This window comes from Arachis stenosperma, chromosome 1 (assembly GCF_014773155.1).
Source record: "Arachis stenosperma cultivar V10309 chromosome 1, arast.V10309.gnm1.PFL2, whole genome shotgun sequence".
Taxonomy (NCBI): Eukaryota; Viridiplantae; Streptophyta; class Magnoliopsida; order Fabales; family Fabaceae; genus Arachis; species Arachis stenosperma.
In genome coordinates this window covers 118,685,032-118,699,084 of record NC_080377.1, presented here as the reverse complement: position 1 = coordinate 118,699,084, position 14,053 = coordinate 118,685,032, and the positions used below count along the sequence as shown (strand labels likewise).

General features: G+C 35.4%; 4 protein-coding genes across 4 annotated transcripts; 1 reads left to right on the top strand and 3 right to left on the bottom strand.

The window, feature by feature from the left end:
- Positions 1–4,569: 4,569 nt before the first annotated feature.
- LOC130960423 (glycine-rich protein DOT1-like) lies at positions 4,570–5,342 on the bottom strand. Its single transcript, XM_057885816.1, has one exon. The coding sequence runs from the start codon at positions 5,246–5,248 to the stop codon at positions 4,841–4,843; it is 408 nt and encodes a 135-aa protein (XP_057741799.1). The 5' UTR covers positions 5,249–5,342; the 3' UTR covers positions 4,570–4,840.
- Positions 5,343–7,622: 2,280 nt separating this feature from the next.
- LOC130937432 (glycine-rich protein DOT1-like) lies at positions 7,623–8,481 on the bottom strand. The gene has a single exon (XM_057867079.1). It carries the CDS (start codon positions 8,275–8,277, stop codon positions 7,801–7,803), a length of 477 nt encoding a protein of 158 aa, XP_057723062.1. The 5' UTR covers positions 8,278–8,481; the 3' UTR covers positions 7,623–7,800.
- Positions 8,482–11,424: 2,943 nt separating this feature from the next.
- Positions 11,425–13,006, bottom strand: LOC130932458 (uncharacterized). The gene is made up of 3 exons (XM_057861790.1): positions 13,000–13,006; positions 11,783–12,036; positions 11,425–11,529 (listed from the first exon to the last, which is right to left on the bottom strand). The coding sequence occupies exons 1-3, from the start codon at positions 13,004–13,006 to the stop codon at positions 11,425–11,427; spliced, it is 366 nt and encodes a 121-aa protein (XP_057717773.1).
- Positions 13,007–13,120: 114 nt separating this feature from the next.
- On the top strand, positions 13,121–14,053 carry LOC130932449 (protein FAR1-RELATED SEQUENCE 7-like). Its single transcript, XM_057861777.1, has 2 exons — positions 13,121–13,472; positions 13,653–14,053. The coding sequence occupies exons 1-2, from the start codon at positions 13,121–13,123 to the stop codon at positions 14,051–14,053; spliced, it is 753 nt and encodes a 250-aa protein (XP_057717760.1).

The window sequence follows — 14,053 nt, the reverse complement described above, 5'->3', positions numbered from 1 at the left end:
GAACATGTAGCAGTACTCATTATGAAAGAAAACATATTCATTACTACTCGCAACAATCAAAGTACAATGTATAAAGATCAACTAGTTACATACGTGCTCAAACATCGCATCTAACAGGAAAACTTAAATGTAAATAAAACTAACACTAACAACATGTGCACTGATGGCGCCCTATTTGAGACGATCCTCCAACCTGTGGGCAACTACGTCGTGTGTGTTCGGGTTGGCGACATAGGCCGCACCTCTTTGGCCGATTGGGATCTGCCTCGTCCATATTCGTCCGTATCCTAGTAGATCTAGGACGACCCTCTCTCGGACGCCTCTTGTCAGGGTCCGGAATCACCGTGGGCCCGTCGTAAGGTGGCCAGAAGCCCTCCGGGATCGGAGGTGTGAATCCCATCCGATACACACTGAACACCGAGCTAATCTGATAGACGCTATGAACGTAAGAGGTCCAGGTGACCCGTGAGTAGGCACAGCATGCAAGTGCGTGCTGACACGGGAAATGAAGAGCCTGGAAGTACCTGCAGTCACATGTCCGAGAGGCAAGTGATACTCTGTAAGTACCCAAGGAGAAAGAACCAGTCGGAGTGGTCTCTGCTACGGTGAACTCGGAGTTATCCCGGTCATACAGCGTCACCGTGAAGCACCTGACCGTCTTCAAGTTGGCCTCAATACACTTCACCAAATGCTGACTGAATTGTTGTTCGGTTCCCATCTGGGCCTTAGCCTCTCTCCCCTTGCGAACAAAGAGTTCCGCAAGCCTACCATATGTTGCCTTCACCAGGGATGCTACAGGGAGATTTCTGACCCCCTTGAGGATTGAGTTCACACACTCGGAGATGTTCGTCGTCATGTGACCGAATCTCCGCCCCTCATCACGATGCTGAGTCCACAAGGAGTAATCAATCCGGTTCGCCCACTCACACATCGCCGGATCCTCAGATCGCAGAATATCAAACCAGTAATCAAATTCAACCTCGGTCTTCGCATACGCCGCATTCACTAGAAGCCTCCTAGCGTCTTTGCCCTTGAAGGTAAGGGCAAAATTAGCCGATACGTGTCGTATGCGGAATGCACGGTACGCAGATGGCGGTAACCAACCGTCGTCAGGGGCCTCAAGCGCAGCCTTGATGCCGTTGTGCCTGTTCGATATAACCAGCAGACCGGGCTGCGGGGTCACGTGCTGTCGAAGGTGCGAGAGAAAGAATGTCCAGGACTCCGCATTCTCACCCTCTACTAGTGCGAATGCGACAGGTAGAATGTTGGAGTTCCCGTCCTGTGCAATCGCGATGAGCAACGTTTCCCCATACTTCCCATACAGATGTGTGCCGTCAATGCTGACTAGCGGCTTGCAATGACAGAATGCCTCGATGCACGACGGGAAAGTCCAGAAAAGTCTGTGGAAGTACGCTTGAGACTCGTCCACCTGTCCTCTAACTCGAACCGGGCTCGTCTTAAGGACCGCAACACTACCAGGCATCGTCAGCTGGACACCCAACACCCACCTAGGTATGTCGTTGTTTGACTCATCCCAGTCACCGTAGATGAGGGCAATAGCCTTCTGCTTTGCCATCCAAACCCTCCGGTAAGTCGGCCTAAAACCAAAGTGCGCTGCCGTGGCGTTCAGGAGCACCTTTATGCTCACGGATGCGTCAGACCTAACCATTGGCATAATGAACGCCGAAATCACATGATAATCCAAACTCCTGTGGTCACTCGAGATGGATGTGGCCAGGCAAGTGTGAGGTCCATTGTACCATTTGACCTCCCAAATGCCCTTGCGCTTCCGAAGACTCAGTCGAATCAACCATGTGCACCCATTCCCAAACTCGGAACACTTGCCCACATACCGGCGGTGATCGGACTCCACCACCTTGTACTGTAGCCCTCGCCGGATGCTGTAAGTCTTCACGCTTAACAGGGCCTCATCTTTATCCTGGAATTGCTGACCAACCTGGAACTCTGTCAGACCAGCAATCCCTTCCGCATCTCTAGCTCCGAATCCAACAGCATGCCCTAAAACCCCCTCATGTCTCATGGCGTCCAGGTCCAACGAGGAAAAATGTGGCGGATACTGCTGTGTGCCAGAGCTAGAACCACCGCCCGCCAATGCAGGCCCATTCGCTCCAACCTCGTCGCCGCTGTCATCCTCAATCGTATCCGGCTCGACGTCGTCCTCCTCTGCATCACCTAAGACTTCGTCTCCGACGCCAACCGGTGGAACGCCCTGTAAGGCGTTCGGCAGAATATCAAAGGATCCTACCTCGTCGCCTACGTCGTCATTCAGATCAACAGCAAAAGATGGGGAGGCGACAAGTTGGACCGCTGGCTCGTACACTGGGACGGAGGAAGAAGCCACGGCAGCCCTGAAACTGGAACCAGCTGCCGTGGCTACATCGGTGGTATTCTGGTTCGAACTCCCTGAGCTGGATACTACATCAACCAGCTTTGCCAGCAATTCTGGTGTCCTCACCTCCGAAAACTGCCTCCGACAAAGAAACATAACTTGCAGGTCCTCATCACTACCAATCGTGAGACAATCATACTTCACTGTATCGTGCAGGATCGTGACTGGAATGCGATAGAAAAACTTCTTAACCCGCTTCACACCTTCCAGGCCAAGTTTCATCAGCACTGATCTAACAAGGTCATCATACCTTGTCGTTGGATTCACGACAACACAGAGAGGATCCTTATTTGTGAACTTCACTCCGGAACGAGTTTTCCTCTTAATGGATCCTCTGTGGTGAACCAGAACAACAAAACTCTCCTCACTAGCCATTATACTCCATCTAATGAGACCAACTCACGTTTAGAACGGTTATATAGAGGTCTCTTTCCCACTAATTCGAACCGGCCCGGTTCGAACTAAGGTTTGTGTAATTCGAACCAGCTCGGTTCGAATTACTAAGGCCACACTCTCTCTCTATAATTCGAACCTCCCTGGTTCGAATTATGTGCACTCAAGGTTCAAACCGACCTGGTTCGATTTATGAAAAAAATTTAGGTTGTAATTCGAACTGCCCCGGTTCAAATTACTCTCATTTGCAGTTCGAACCATATCGGTTTGAATTATATATATACAAGATCCTGCACATTATTGAAACGATTTTTAGTTTGGCTTATATACGTCAATTTGAGATGGCATTGGCTTATACTGGTTTTTTGCCCTTTGTGAAATAAAATAAAATATTTCAAGCAAGCAAGATAATGAAAAATACCAGTTGAAACGCAGTATTTGTGAATGTTTCACTAAGCAACCAAAAATATTTACTTTTATTTAATTCACGAAGTTCTTTGCTAAGAAGCTAGTCTACTAAATTGGTATTCTTTTAACCCATACTATCTAGAATAACCATCCAAGTATTAGGGATAATAAATATCTTTCTAAGAACTTAAAACTGATTTTCGGGTTCATCAAGGATCGAATTCTTGACCTTTCGGATCTAAAGCTCTAATACCATGTCATAATACCACTCATCCTAAAAGTTTCAGCTGGTGAAAAAAGTAACACTAATGGTTATATCTTTAATATTCTCTAAACTTCCATTGTACACATTGTACAAATATTTTATTGGCTCCTCATATTTTTCCAATTTATAATTATTTTCGGTAAGTGGTCTTTAAAAGTAGTAAGAACTCTTTTACATTTTTAAGCTAAAATTGAGAGTGAATTGAGTTGAATTTGAACTTTGTGGTTCTATGATATTAAATTTCATTGATCAAGATTCAAGTTGAAGACAAATAAATTTTATTTTTAGAACTCATTCAATATTAAAAAGTGAGCTCAAACTTTTAAGTGTTACCTAAAGCTGCATATTTCTGAAAGCGAAAGTAGTAGTTATAAAAAATACAATTATGTTAGGGTACACAAAATCAACCAGCAAGTAAAATACATATTGAAATAAGTATTAAAAATAAATTAAACTACATATATATTTATACAAAAATATATAATAATTAATTTAAGTGTATAAATAGTATTTTTATAAAAAATATTAACGTCATGATAGAAAATAATAAACTTGAAGCTTACAAGGTAGTACTAGTATAGGAGAATACTTCGATAAAAACACTAAAAATGTCTTTTATTTTTTTTTAAAGACGTTTACATGTGTCATGATATTATTGGATATTTTTATTAAATTGATTAATAATTTATTTTTTAATAAACTATAACAAATCAGTTTATTATAACAACAATAATAAATCTAATTGTCCGCACTATAATTATTATATCCGATTTGATTCGACCAATTACACGATCTAAATTGAATCATGTTTAAATTTTTTGATAAAAAAAATCAAATATATCCAAGATTTTTGTTTAAAAGAAAATCCATGATCTTGTGGATTATGAAAATTGGTTAGTTTAACGGATCTGATAACAATTGGGTTTATTGTTATTGACTTATTGTTATAAAAATTAGTTTTATTCTAGTTTGTTAAGAAATTCAAAAATAATCTATTCATTAATATATCCAATAATAATAAGATATATAAGTGTCTTTACAAAAAAAACGTTTTAACATCTTTACAGGAAAGGATTAGCATAACTAACCAAGCAATCAAGAAGCCTCATCCTAGCATGCATTATCGAATATTTCAATGATCTTACATACATTTAATAACGAAACATACTTAATTAAGGAGTTAGGAAGATCCATGACTCCCACAACACTTGATGATACACACGCAAACATTACAACGAAATAAAAACACGATATGATGGCTGGGTACATGCATAAGTTTATTACATGAAACACCTAATTATTTTTAATTATTTGTTTGCAAATCACAACATGTATATAGTTAAATCGTTCATGATTAATTATATTTACTTTCCGTTACCACCACCATATGATCGTGAGCCAGCATGGGACCCTGCATATGAACCTGCTTCCGAACCTGCTCCGGAGGAACCTGACCCGGCCCTAGATCCAGCTCGGGATCCTGCATAGGAGCCAGCTTCAGAGCCAGCTCCGGAGCCAGATCCCGAGCCCGATCCTGAAGAAGAAGCAGAACCTGAGCTCGAGCTAGATCCCGAGCCAGAACCAGATCCTGCACCGGCACCCGAACCTGCACCACCTCCACCACCAAGGCCAATTCCTATGCCTGCACCAATCCCAACTCCTATGCCACCAAGGTCCAACCCTAGGTCCTTTCTTTCCACTCTGCTTTCGGAGGCTATAATATTAACGGCAAGAAGCAAAGCAACAAGACCTAAAGCCTTCGTATTAGCCATGTTATACAACACTCTATGGTACTTAATTATTATGCCTAATAAGCTATATTACTTGTTATAACTATATGGCTTAAAAAGTTTTAATGTAGAGTTATATTAAGATGGTTGCTATTTATAGAAGATTATAGGCATACATTGTTACATGTGCGTAGCTGGTGAGGACCGAAAGCAAGAGGCGTATGCGTCGTATTGTGACACATTATATGAAGTGGGGTGGGTGTGACTTGTGACACATGCTACTTTCTGCCTTGCAAAGTTGAAAAAATAGTTGTATTATTATTTGTACATACATATTTTAGTCTATATACATAACTGTTTCTTTATTATTGTGAAAATACAATTATTGTGTAAAGTAGTATAAAACAGACTAAATTTTCATAGTGGTTTTTAGACCATTTTCTATATTAAGTGAACGAATAAAATGGTGAGCTAGTTTTGATTTGTCACACTAGACATAAGGTTAAATGATGTTTGTTTATTTTTGTGCTTAAACAAGTTAAAAACAAGATCATTTTAGAAAATGAGTGAAAAAAATGGTTTACTATTTGTATATCATATGAGTGAAAAAAATAGTTTACTATTTGTATATCATATAAACTCTTTTTCAGACTTTTTGTTTTGTTTTGTTTAGGCATCAAAATAAAATAACATTGTTTAGTCTTCTATCTAGAGTGATAAGTCAGATCAATTCAGCAGTTCATTTGGACTCAATGCTAAAAAAGATTCAGAGACTAATATAATACTTAAAGTTGAATTTTAGCTAAGGACCAATATAGCAAAAATAATAAATTTGAGAAGACTATTTTAAGAATTTAGTCGTATAAATTATAAAACATGTATAAGATCAATTTCATATTTTATATAATTACAAAAAATATATATAATTTAGTATATTAAACAAAATAGATATACATAGTTTTTTTTTAATAATTATTGTTTTTTCGTTTTTGTTTTTCTATATATGTTGAAAAATTGGAGAGAGAGCTATCCATATTTTGATAAGAGCGGTATGTGTAAATAATTCCTGAATACCAAATATGAATCGAAGCCAACTTCAGCGAACACAAAGTTATGGACCAAAATGCATGCCTTTTTCAAAGTGGCAATATATATAGCACAGAAGTTGGATATAAATAATTTATTGTAAAGATTGCCACTATAATGCCTTATCCTTCTTAAACAATCACAAGCACATTGTATATAGTGGGATATGATGATTGGCACTTAATACAATTCCAGGTAGGAAAAATGAAAAACTGAATAATGAACGATGTGTTTTTTTTTTTTAAAATATAAATATTCAATGATACATGTTATGTGAGGAACATTCTAGAGATTTACCTACTATCTCAGATGATTTGCTTTGTGGCAGATTGGTTTCACCATTCTCTTAGTCTAATTAATAACTCAAATAATGGAAATCATTGTTGAGTTTACCAATTAAATAAGTATTCAACTTTTTTTTAATATATATATATATATATATATATATTAATTTTTTATTTTGAGGATTTGGAATTTAAGATTAGAATTTTAATGTTTAAAATTAAAAAATTTAAGATAAAAATTAATTAATATGAACTAAAAAAACTGACTTCTTAATTAAACTCTAATAATAGGGTAAATTTCCATAAGAATATATAATGTATATTTTAGTATAATAAAAAGAGATGACTCACATACAAACGATAAAAACGTTTTTTTTTGTGAGGATTATGTCTAATATAAAGTAATACGTATCCTATTTATTTGAGTTAAATATATTAATTGAACCGAAATAATTCATATATAACACATACAATAAACCGATTTTTAAGGTGTATTATCATATTTTAATTATTTGAATTAAAGTGTATTATCATATTTTAATTATTTGAATTAAAATAATTTAAGGTGAATTATGGTATTACCCTATTAGGCATAACGTATTCAGAAAAATAAGTTGGGTAATCCATATGTGAGTCGTCCCCATAATAGAACTAAGGCATGCAGCATGGACCTTGGCTTTATTCTGATCTTGAGTTAGAAGGAGAAAACGAAAGATTGTAGTCTTTCTTGTTTCTAGGCACGCAATGAAATAGATAAATTTGATTGTGATAGCAAAGTGAAGAATATAGGCACGCTAGCTTTTGGTTAGGGCCTTTGTATTATTACTATATTCACGCCCATGCAGCAGCAGAACAAAAAGCGAAAGGGACTAACACTTTACTATCACGGTTAGTTATCCGAAGACCAATGTAAAGTAGTAATACTTGGAAGAATGAACCCCTTAATGCTTAGATTATTATCGATCAATAATAGTTTTGGAAAACACGTTACTTATTTAATAACCAACATATAATTAATGACAACAACTTTACACTGCATCATAATATTTGCTTGACTCAAGAAACTAATTAATACTAACGAAATGAAACACAAACGATTTCTCTTCACGACAGAGAGTTCACCAAATTACACATTTACACTACGTGTTTATTCATATAGCTACAGATCTAGGGTTCATACCAATATTTATTTATTTATTTATTACACAATAATCACTCTTATAATTAATCACCACCACCCTCGCCATAACCCCCTCCATAACCTCCACCATAGCCTGAGCCAGACCCACCACCTCTACCACCACCGCCGCCGCCGCCGCCTCCTCCTCCTCCTCCTCCACCTCCGCCTCCGCCACGGCCGCCTCCTCGTCTTCCTGATCCAGCCCTGGATCCTGCATATGAGCCAGCGTAAGAACCTGCTTCAGAGCCCGCTCCTCCACCACCACCACCTGAGCTAGAAGAAGAAGATGATGAGCTTGAAGAAGAGCTAGAACCAGAGGCAGAGCCTGATCCAGCTCCAGCTCCAGCTCCAGAGCCACTACCACCTCCAAGGCCAAGGCCTAATCCAGCTCCAACTCCAAGTCCTATCCCACCAAGGTCTAGACCCAAGTCCTTCCTTGCCACTCTACTTTCTGACACCATTGCTGACATCAGAAGTAGCAGCCCAAGTAGAATACATGACCCGGATGATGAGAAACCCATCCTCGATCAAAGCCAATAATTGTTTAGCTAGCCAGAACAACAACGAAGAACAAAGTATGGAGGGTAGGGTATGTAGGGTAGTTGATGTATATATATATGTGGCTAAAATACTCTTGCAACTCTGACCTGATGAAGCATATACGTCAAAGGTTTTTAGAGTATTTATAGCTGCTAAAGTGCTCTCTGGAGTGTTTTTATTTGGCTGTAATTTTTAAAATGTCTCAATGAAAACATAAAAGTAAACCAGAATACATTTTATTGGCATATATTTGTGTATTTCAATAATTTAATATTTATATATGTATTGGTGAATTTATCAAATGGGATCTAAATAAAGTAGTGTGGAGTGATGCAGGGGTAGGATCGGAAAGTGGAGGAATGGTTTTAGGCGTGGCGTAGTGTGGATTTTGATGGAGAGAAACTTGTGGTTGACATAGCCGAACCGCTCTGGAGCATCACTGGATTGAGGACAAGTGCATCCAACACCGCCCCATATGATGGCCACTCACATAGTGGGATGTTTATTGTTGACTATTTTTGTTCTTAATTGCATTGTGCTATTTTAAAGTTTTTTTTTGTTCACTGACTCTTGTGCTGACAACTCACTCATGCCTCATGCATAGAGGCTTTAGTTTGTTGATACTCATCACAAAGTAAATTAAAGTGTGCTGCCCAAATTTCCACTTTATAGCTTTGCTTCTGTATATGGTGATCATATTGCATTGTGGATTTTTCTAATGTGTGTTAATGGGAGATAGATATTACTAGCAGACGACACTGCTGAGTAAGTGAGTATGAAAGAATGGAACATTTGAAAACACACAGGTAATATATATGAACTGAAAATGTATTTTTTGAGGTTAATTAGTCAAATTTCTCCTTTAACTAGATTTATAAAGAAACTGGCTTCCATTTAGTTTGGTTTATATATAGCATTTTAACTTATACTTACATGCATATCTTTATACTGGGCATTTTGAATTCCATCTTAATACAACAGTCCTCTTTACACAAATTTTTACTAGAAATATATTATATGTATTATTTTTGTGTGCATCTTCTACTTTTTGTGAAATGTATACAATAAAAATATACAGTAGAAAAATAATATAATCATTATTTATCTACTTCTATGATTATCCAACTTATCTTCATTTATATATGGGCTCAAGTATGTTTTGTGTAAAAAAAATTAGCCACCACCTATTTAATTAGTCAGTTATGTATATAAAATATATATTAAAAATATATTAAATTATATATATTAGATTTAAAATAAACTAGATTTTCATTACAGTTATTTCTATAAGAAGATGTAAACAAATATTTGTTGAGATTCTGAATACAACAAATATGATGCGCGTATAATTAATGAATTTTAAAATTACTTTTATTTATGTTTTCCGTCCAAAATTAAAAGTTCTTTTCATCTATAAAACAGATATTTTAGCATCAACAATTTTTAGTAATTTTGGCGAGTATTTAGTAAGTAAAAATATCAAATTATTTTTATTATATAAATTTTATTAGTTTATGTATATAAATTTAAATAAATATAAGTATAAATTCTATTAAATTATATGTACAAATTTTAATAAATATAGATATAAAAAATATATTTTTTGTGTAAATATGAATACAACTATTACTAGTCAAATATCGATTCAAAATAATAATATTTGTTAGCTATGTAGTATTGCTATTTAAAAAAATATTAGTAGGTTCATAAGGCGGCAGACAACATTAATTTTCTTATTTTGAATTTTAATATTAGAATTAATAGGATATAATAAATTCACTCAATTTAATTTTTCAATCAATAAATTTAACTTTAAATTTATTTAATTTTAAAAACAGAATAAGATAAGATATTAAGAACAAGACAAAAAAATAAATACACAAAATTTAGTTAGTGTTTTATATTATTTGATGATAATTTGAATATAATATAAAACAAATAATAAAAAGTCTAATTTACTTTTTTTTAACACAAAATTTGGAATAAAAAATATAGAATGATAAAAAAATATAAGGTATTTGCTACGGTACGATGATAACAAGCTACGTAGAATTTATTATAGCCACATGGAATTTATTTTTCACATCAGCATTTAATTTTTTAAATATATATTATATCACCACTTTTACTAATACACCCCTTTAATTAAATAAAAATAAAAAAATATTTTTTATTTAATTTTATAAAAAGTCTTAAACATCTTTCCTTTATTTGATTAGACAAAAATGTCCTTTTAAATTAATCAAATTTTAGAATTCAATTAATCCTAATTTGATAGTTTCAAATAATTTAAACAACAAAACAAAAACATACTAAAAAAACAAAAAATCAAAATTGTTTTTCATCTGGGTTCAGAAACCCTCTCCTTCACGCCTCTCAAGGTTTGAGTATTCTTCATCTTCTTCTCTCCTCTCCCTATCCTCTCTCTCTCTCTCTCTCTCTCTCTCTCTCTCTCTCTCTCTCTCATCAGTCTCACTGTGCGTCGCACGCAAGATCTCTCCCTCTCTCCTCTCTTGTCTCGCAATCGAGGTCATTATCGCGTCATAGAACATCGCTATCTTGTGCGTTCCAGAGAGCGTCGCCTTCCTCCTGGTTCAGAGAGCGTTGCCTTCCTCCTGGTTCCGTCTTTTTCGCCGTCTTCTTTGCCATCTTCCTCATTCTTCATCACTGTTGTCAGCCTCTCTCTTCCGATAATTCCTTTCCTATGATTTATGTGATTTGAATTATTATAGCATTGGTGTGATTTTTGTAATTAAAGTAATTTGGTTTGATTTATGTGATTTGATATTAGTTGTTAATTTTGACAAATTATTGAATTCTTATTTTATCTGTATATATTTCTGAAACTGTGAATGCAATTTTTTTAATAAAAAACTTAATTTAGATCACAATAGTTTCATTTTTCAGATGCTGCATAGTGTCTTAATGCACATCTAATTTTATTAGAAATAAATCGTTGATTAGCTTTTGATGACAGAAAAACAATTGGGTTGGTAGACCCTCTAATTAGATATATCTTCTAGACTTCTAGTTGAATACTATCAAGTCACATGGTGCACTCTTATGGACAAAAAAAAAATGAACAAATGAAACTTACTTTCTAAACCGACATGAAATGCATAACCTACCTATCTAACGAGATCGCTTAGTGCAAAAACCCCAAGGCAACCTACAACAGTGTATAACATATATTGTTTTTCTCTTTCAAACGGCGACGCACATCTATCACAAATCTGAAAAGCACACAATTCATTACAAATTCAATCATGGGACAAGATGGCAACCAAAATTTGTTAATAGAGATACAAATAAATCAAGCTTATCTACACATTAATTTGATTAAGTTTCAGGGACTGTATTGAGGTTGGGATTAAATACATCATAAAACAATCTGAATTGTACTGGGTCATAAAGTTAAAATGAGTCCATGAAGATAATATTAAATTTCACATTGGAGAAAATGATAAACCTGTTTATATTAATTACCTTGTTGGACCCTGAAGCTTTCTTCTTTCTCTTATTCCTTTTCTTTTGAGCTCTAAGCATGTGGTCCTTATTATGAGAGTCTTCATTTGGTTCATTGGTACCTCCAGCTTCACTTTGTCCCAAAGAATTCCGGGAATCAGGTTCCACCAACTCTCCTTCTTTAACATCAACCATTTCAACATCATCATCATCATCATAATCATTGTTAATGATATCTAGAATGTTCTCTCCACCTTCTATATCAAACAGATAACCTGCACACAGGGTAACCAAACTGTTATTCATTTGAACATATCAACAAATAGATGGAGCACAGAACATTCAGGTCAGTGATAACAACATAGGAACAATAACATTATTATGATAAGTGAAATAAACAACAAACTAAAATGCAAAATCTATGAAATTACAGAGATGAAATAACTGAGTAGAGTAAAAAAATGGAATGATGAGCTCTGTTCACCTTTGCTTTGCAGAGCGTCACTATTGAGGAACGGAACAGAATAGAAGAGTATTGCCGTGCAAGAGTGGGCTAAATATATAATTGTTCTTAAATCATTTAACTTCGGTTGGTCTTCTCAGTTCTTATATTAACTCCTGCTTATTAATTAGTTGTATATATGTATGTAACTTGTAATCCCAACTTTACTCAACTACTTTGAAGATCCTATGAAATCATTGTCATGGATCCTTCATCACATTCTATATAATCTTTATAAATAATGAACAAAAATTTCACTTATTATTATCTCATATAGATTTATCTAATATCTAACATTATTGTTATCCTTACCTTATCAAATAGAACACTTTTTCCCTGGGTAAGTTACCAAAGAAGCATATGACTAAAATTGTGATCTTAGAATAGGGTAGTTAAAATAAAATAGGTGCATTGAGTGAATTTTATCACTAGAAAAAGTGCAAAAAGAATAAAAAGAAAATTATAGTGGATCATACTCAATTTTCCTTCTTTATGCTCTTAGATAATAAGTCATTTCATATTTATTTGAATCTATTGTATTCTTGTTTTTAAAAGAAAGACCATAGAAAGTTAATAAGTCTGAGAACTTTCTTTCGTAACTCTTGGTTGTCATATAAATAGCATTCTTATGCATTAATAGCTCTTAGGTTTCATAGAATTTGATTGACCAATAATTTTAATCATAAAAAATCCAGTTCATTTTACCTATTTCATTCTCCTAGCATTTATTTAGTACCTAACATGTTAAAATTTTAAGTTTAGTCATGGAGAATGATGGCAAATAGTCATATAAAGATGGTGATCAATCGAAGGATTTAAGTGTTGAGTATGAGTGCAGTTCCGATGAAAGTAATGATATGGTGGATGTAACTGTAGATGAAGTAGAGGCAGATATAATTAATATTGATGGTTTTGAAAAGTTGATAACTGATTTGACCATCGAAAATATATGGGGACTGGTGTTTGATACAGAATCTCAAGTTTGTGAATTTTATGCCAAATATGTCCAGTGCTATGGATTTGTGTCACAAAAAGACTTAAAGATGGTGGATGCTAATGGCAACATTAATACAAGACAATTGCTTTGCAATAAATCAGGAGAAAGACATTGGAAGCACCTTAAAAAGGACAATCGGCAAAGGGAGCGTAGGGCAATTACTCGTGTCAACTGTAGGGCGAGGATTCGTTTCATTAGTCACTATAGAGCGGGTAAGTGAAAAGTCAGTGTCTTTGAGAGTGAACACAATCATCCACTGTGTCCACCTAAGTACAGACATCTTATTGCCGCGAATCATGGGCTTAATGAGGCCGATAAAACACAAGCAGATAGCTTGCGAGCATGTGGTGTTAAAACTTGCCACATAATGGATTACATTGTTTCCCAAAAAGGTGGATACAATAAAGTGGGTTTTACCAGCAAAGACTTGCATAACCACATTAGTAAGACTAGGCGTGGCAAAGTGAAAGACGGTGATGCATTTGCTGCATTGGCCTATCTGTTGTCTAAGGCAGACAGTGACCCATTATTTTTAGGAAAGTTCACCTTAAAGGATGGTAGGTTGGATAGTTTGGTGTGGGCTGATGGAGAAAGCATTGTTGATTACGAATATTTTGGCGATGTACTCGCTTTTGACACCACTTACAAGAAAAATGTTTACAACAAGTCCTTAGTCATATTTTCAAGGACCATCCACCATGGCCAAACAACTATCTTTGGATGCGCTCTGCTCTCAGATGAAAGTTCCGAAACTTTCAAATGGGCACTGAAGAAATTTTTGAAAATCATGTAA

Coding starts and splice junctions, on each gene's coding strand:
- LOC130932458 (XM_057861790.1), bottom strand. Junction 11,530..11,782: donor AAGCTTCAGGGTCCAACAAG/GTAATTAATATA, acceptor TGTGCTTTTCAG/ATTTGTGATAGATGTGCGTC.
- LOC130932449 (XM_057861777.1), top strand. CDS start 13,121: ATGGTGGATGTAACTGTAGATGAAGTAGAGGCAGATATAATTAATATT. Junction 13,473..13,652: donor CATTAGTCACTATAGAGCGG/GTAAGTGAAAAG, acceptor TTTCCCAAAAAG/GTGGATACAATAAAGTGGGT.
- LOC130937432 (XM_057867079.1), bottom strand. CDS start 8,277: ATGGGTTTCTCATCATCCGGGTCATGTATTCTACTTGGGCTGCTACTT.
- LOC130960423 (XM_057885816.1), bottom strand. CDS start 5,248: ATGGCTAATACGAAGGCTTTAGGTCTTGTTGCTTTGCTTCTTGCCGTT.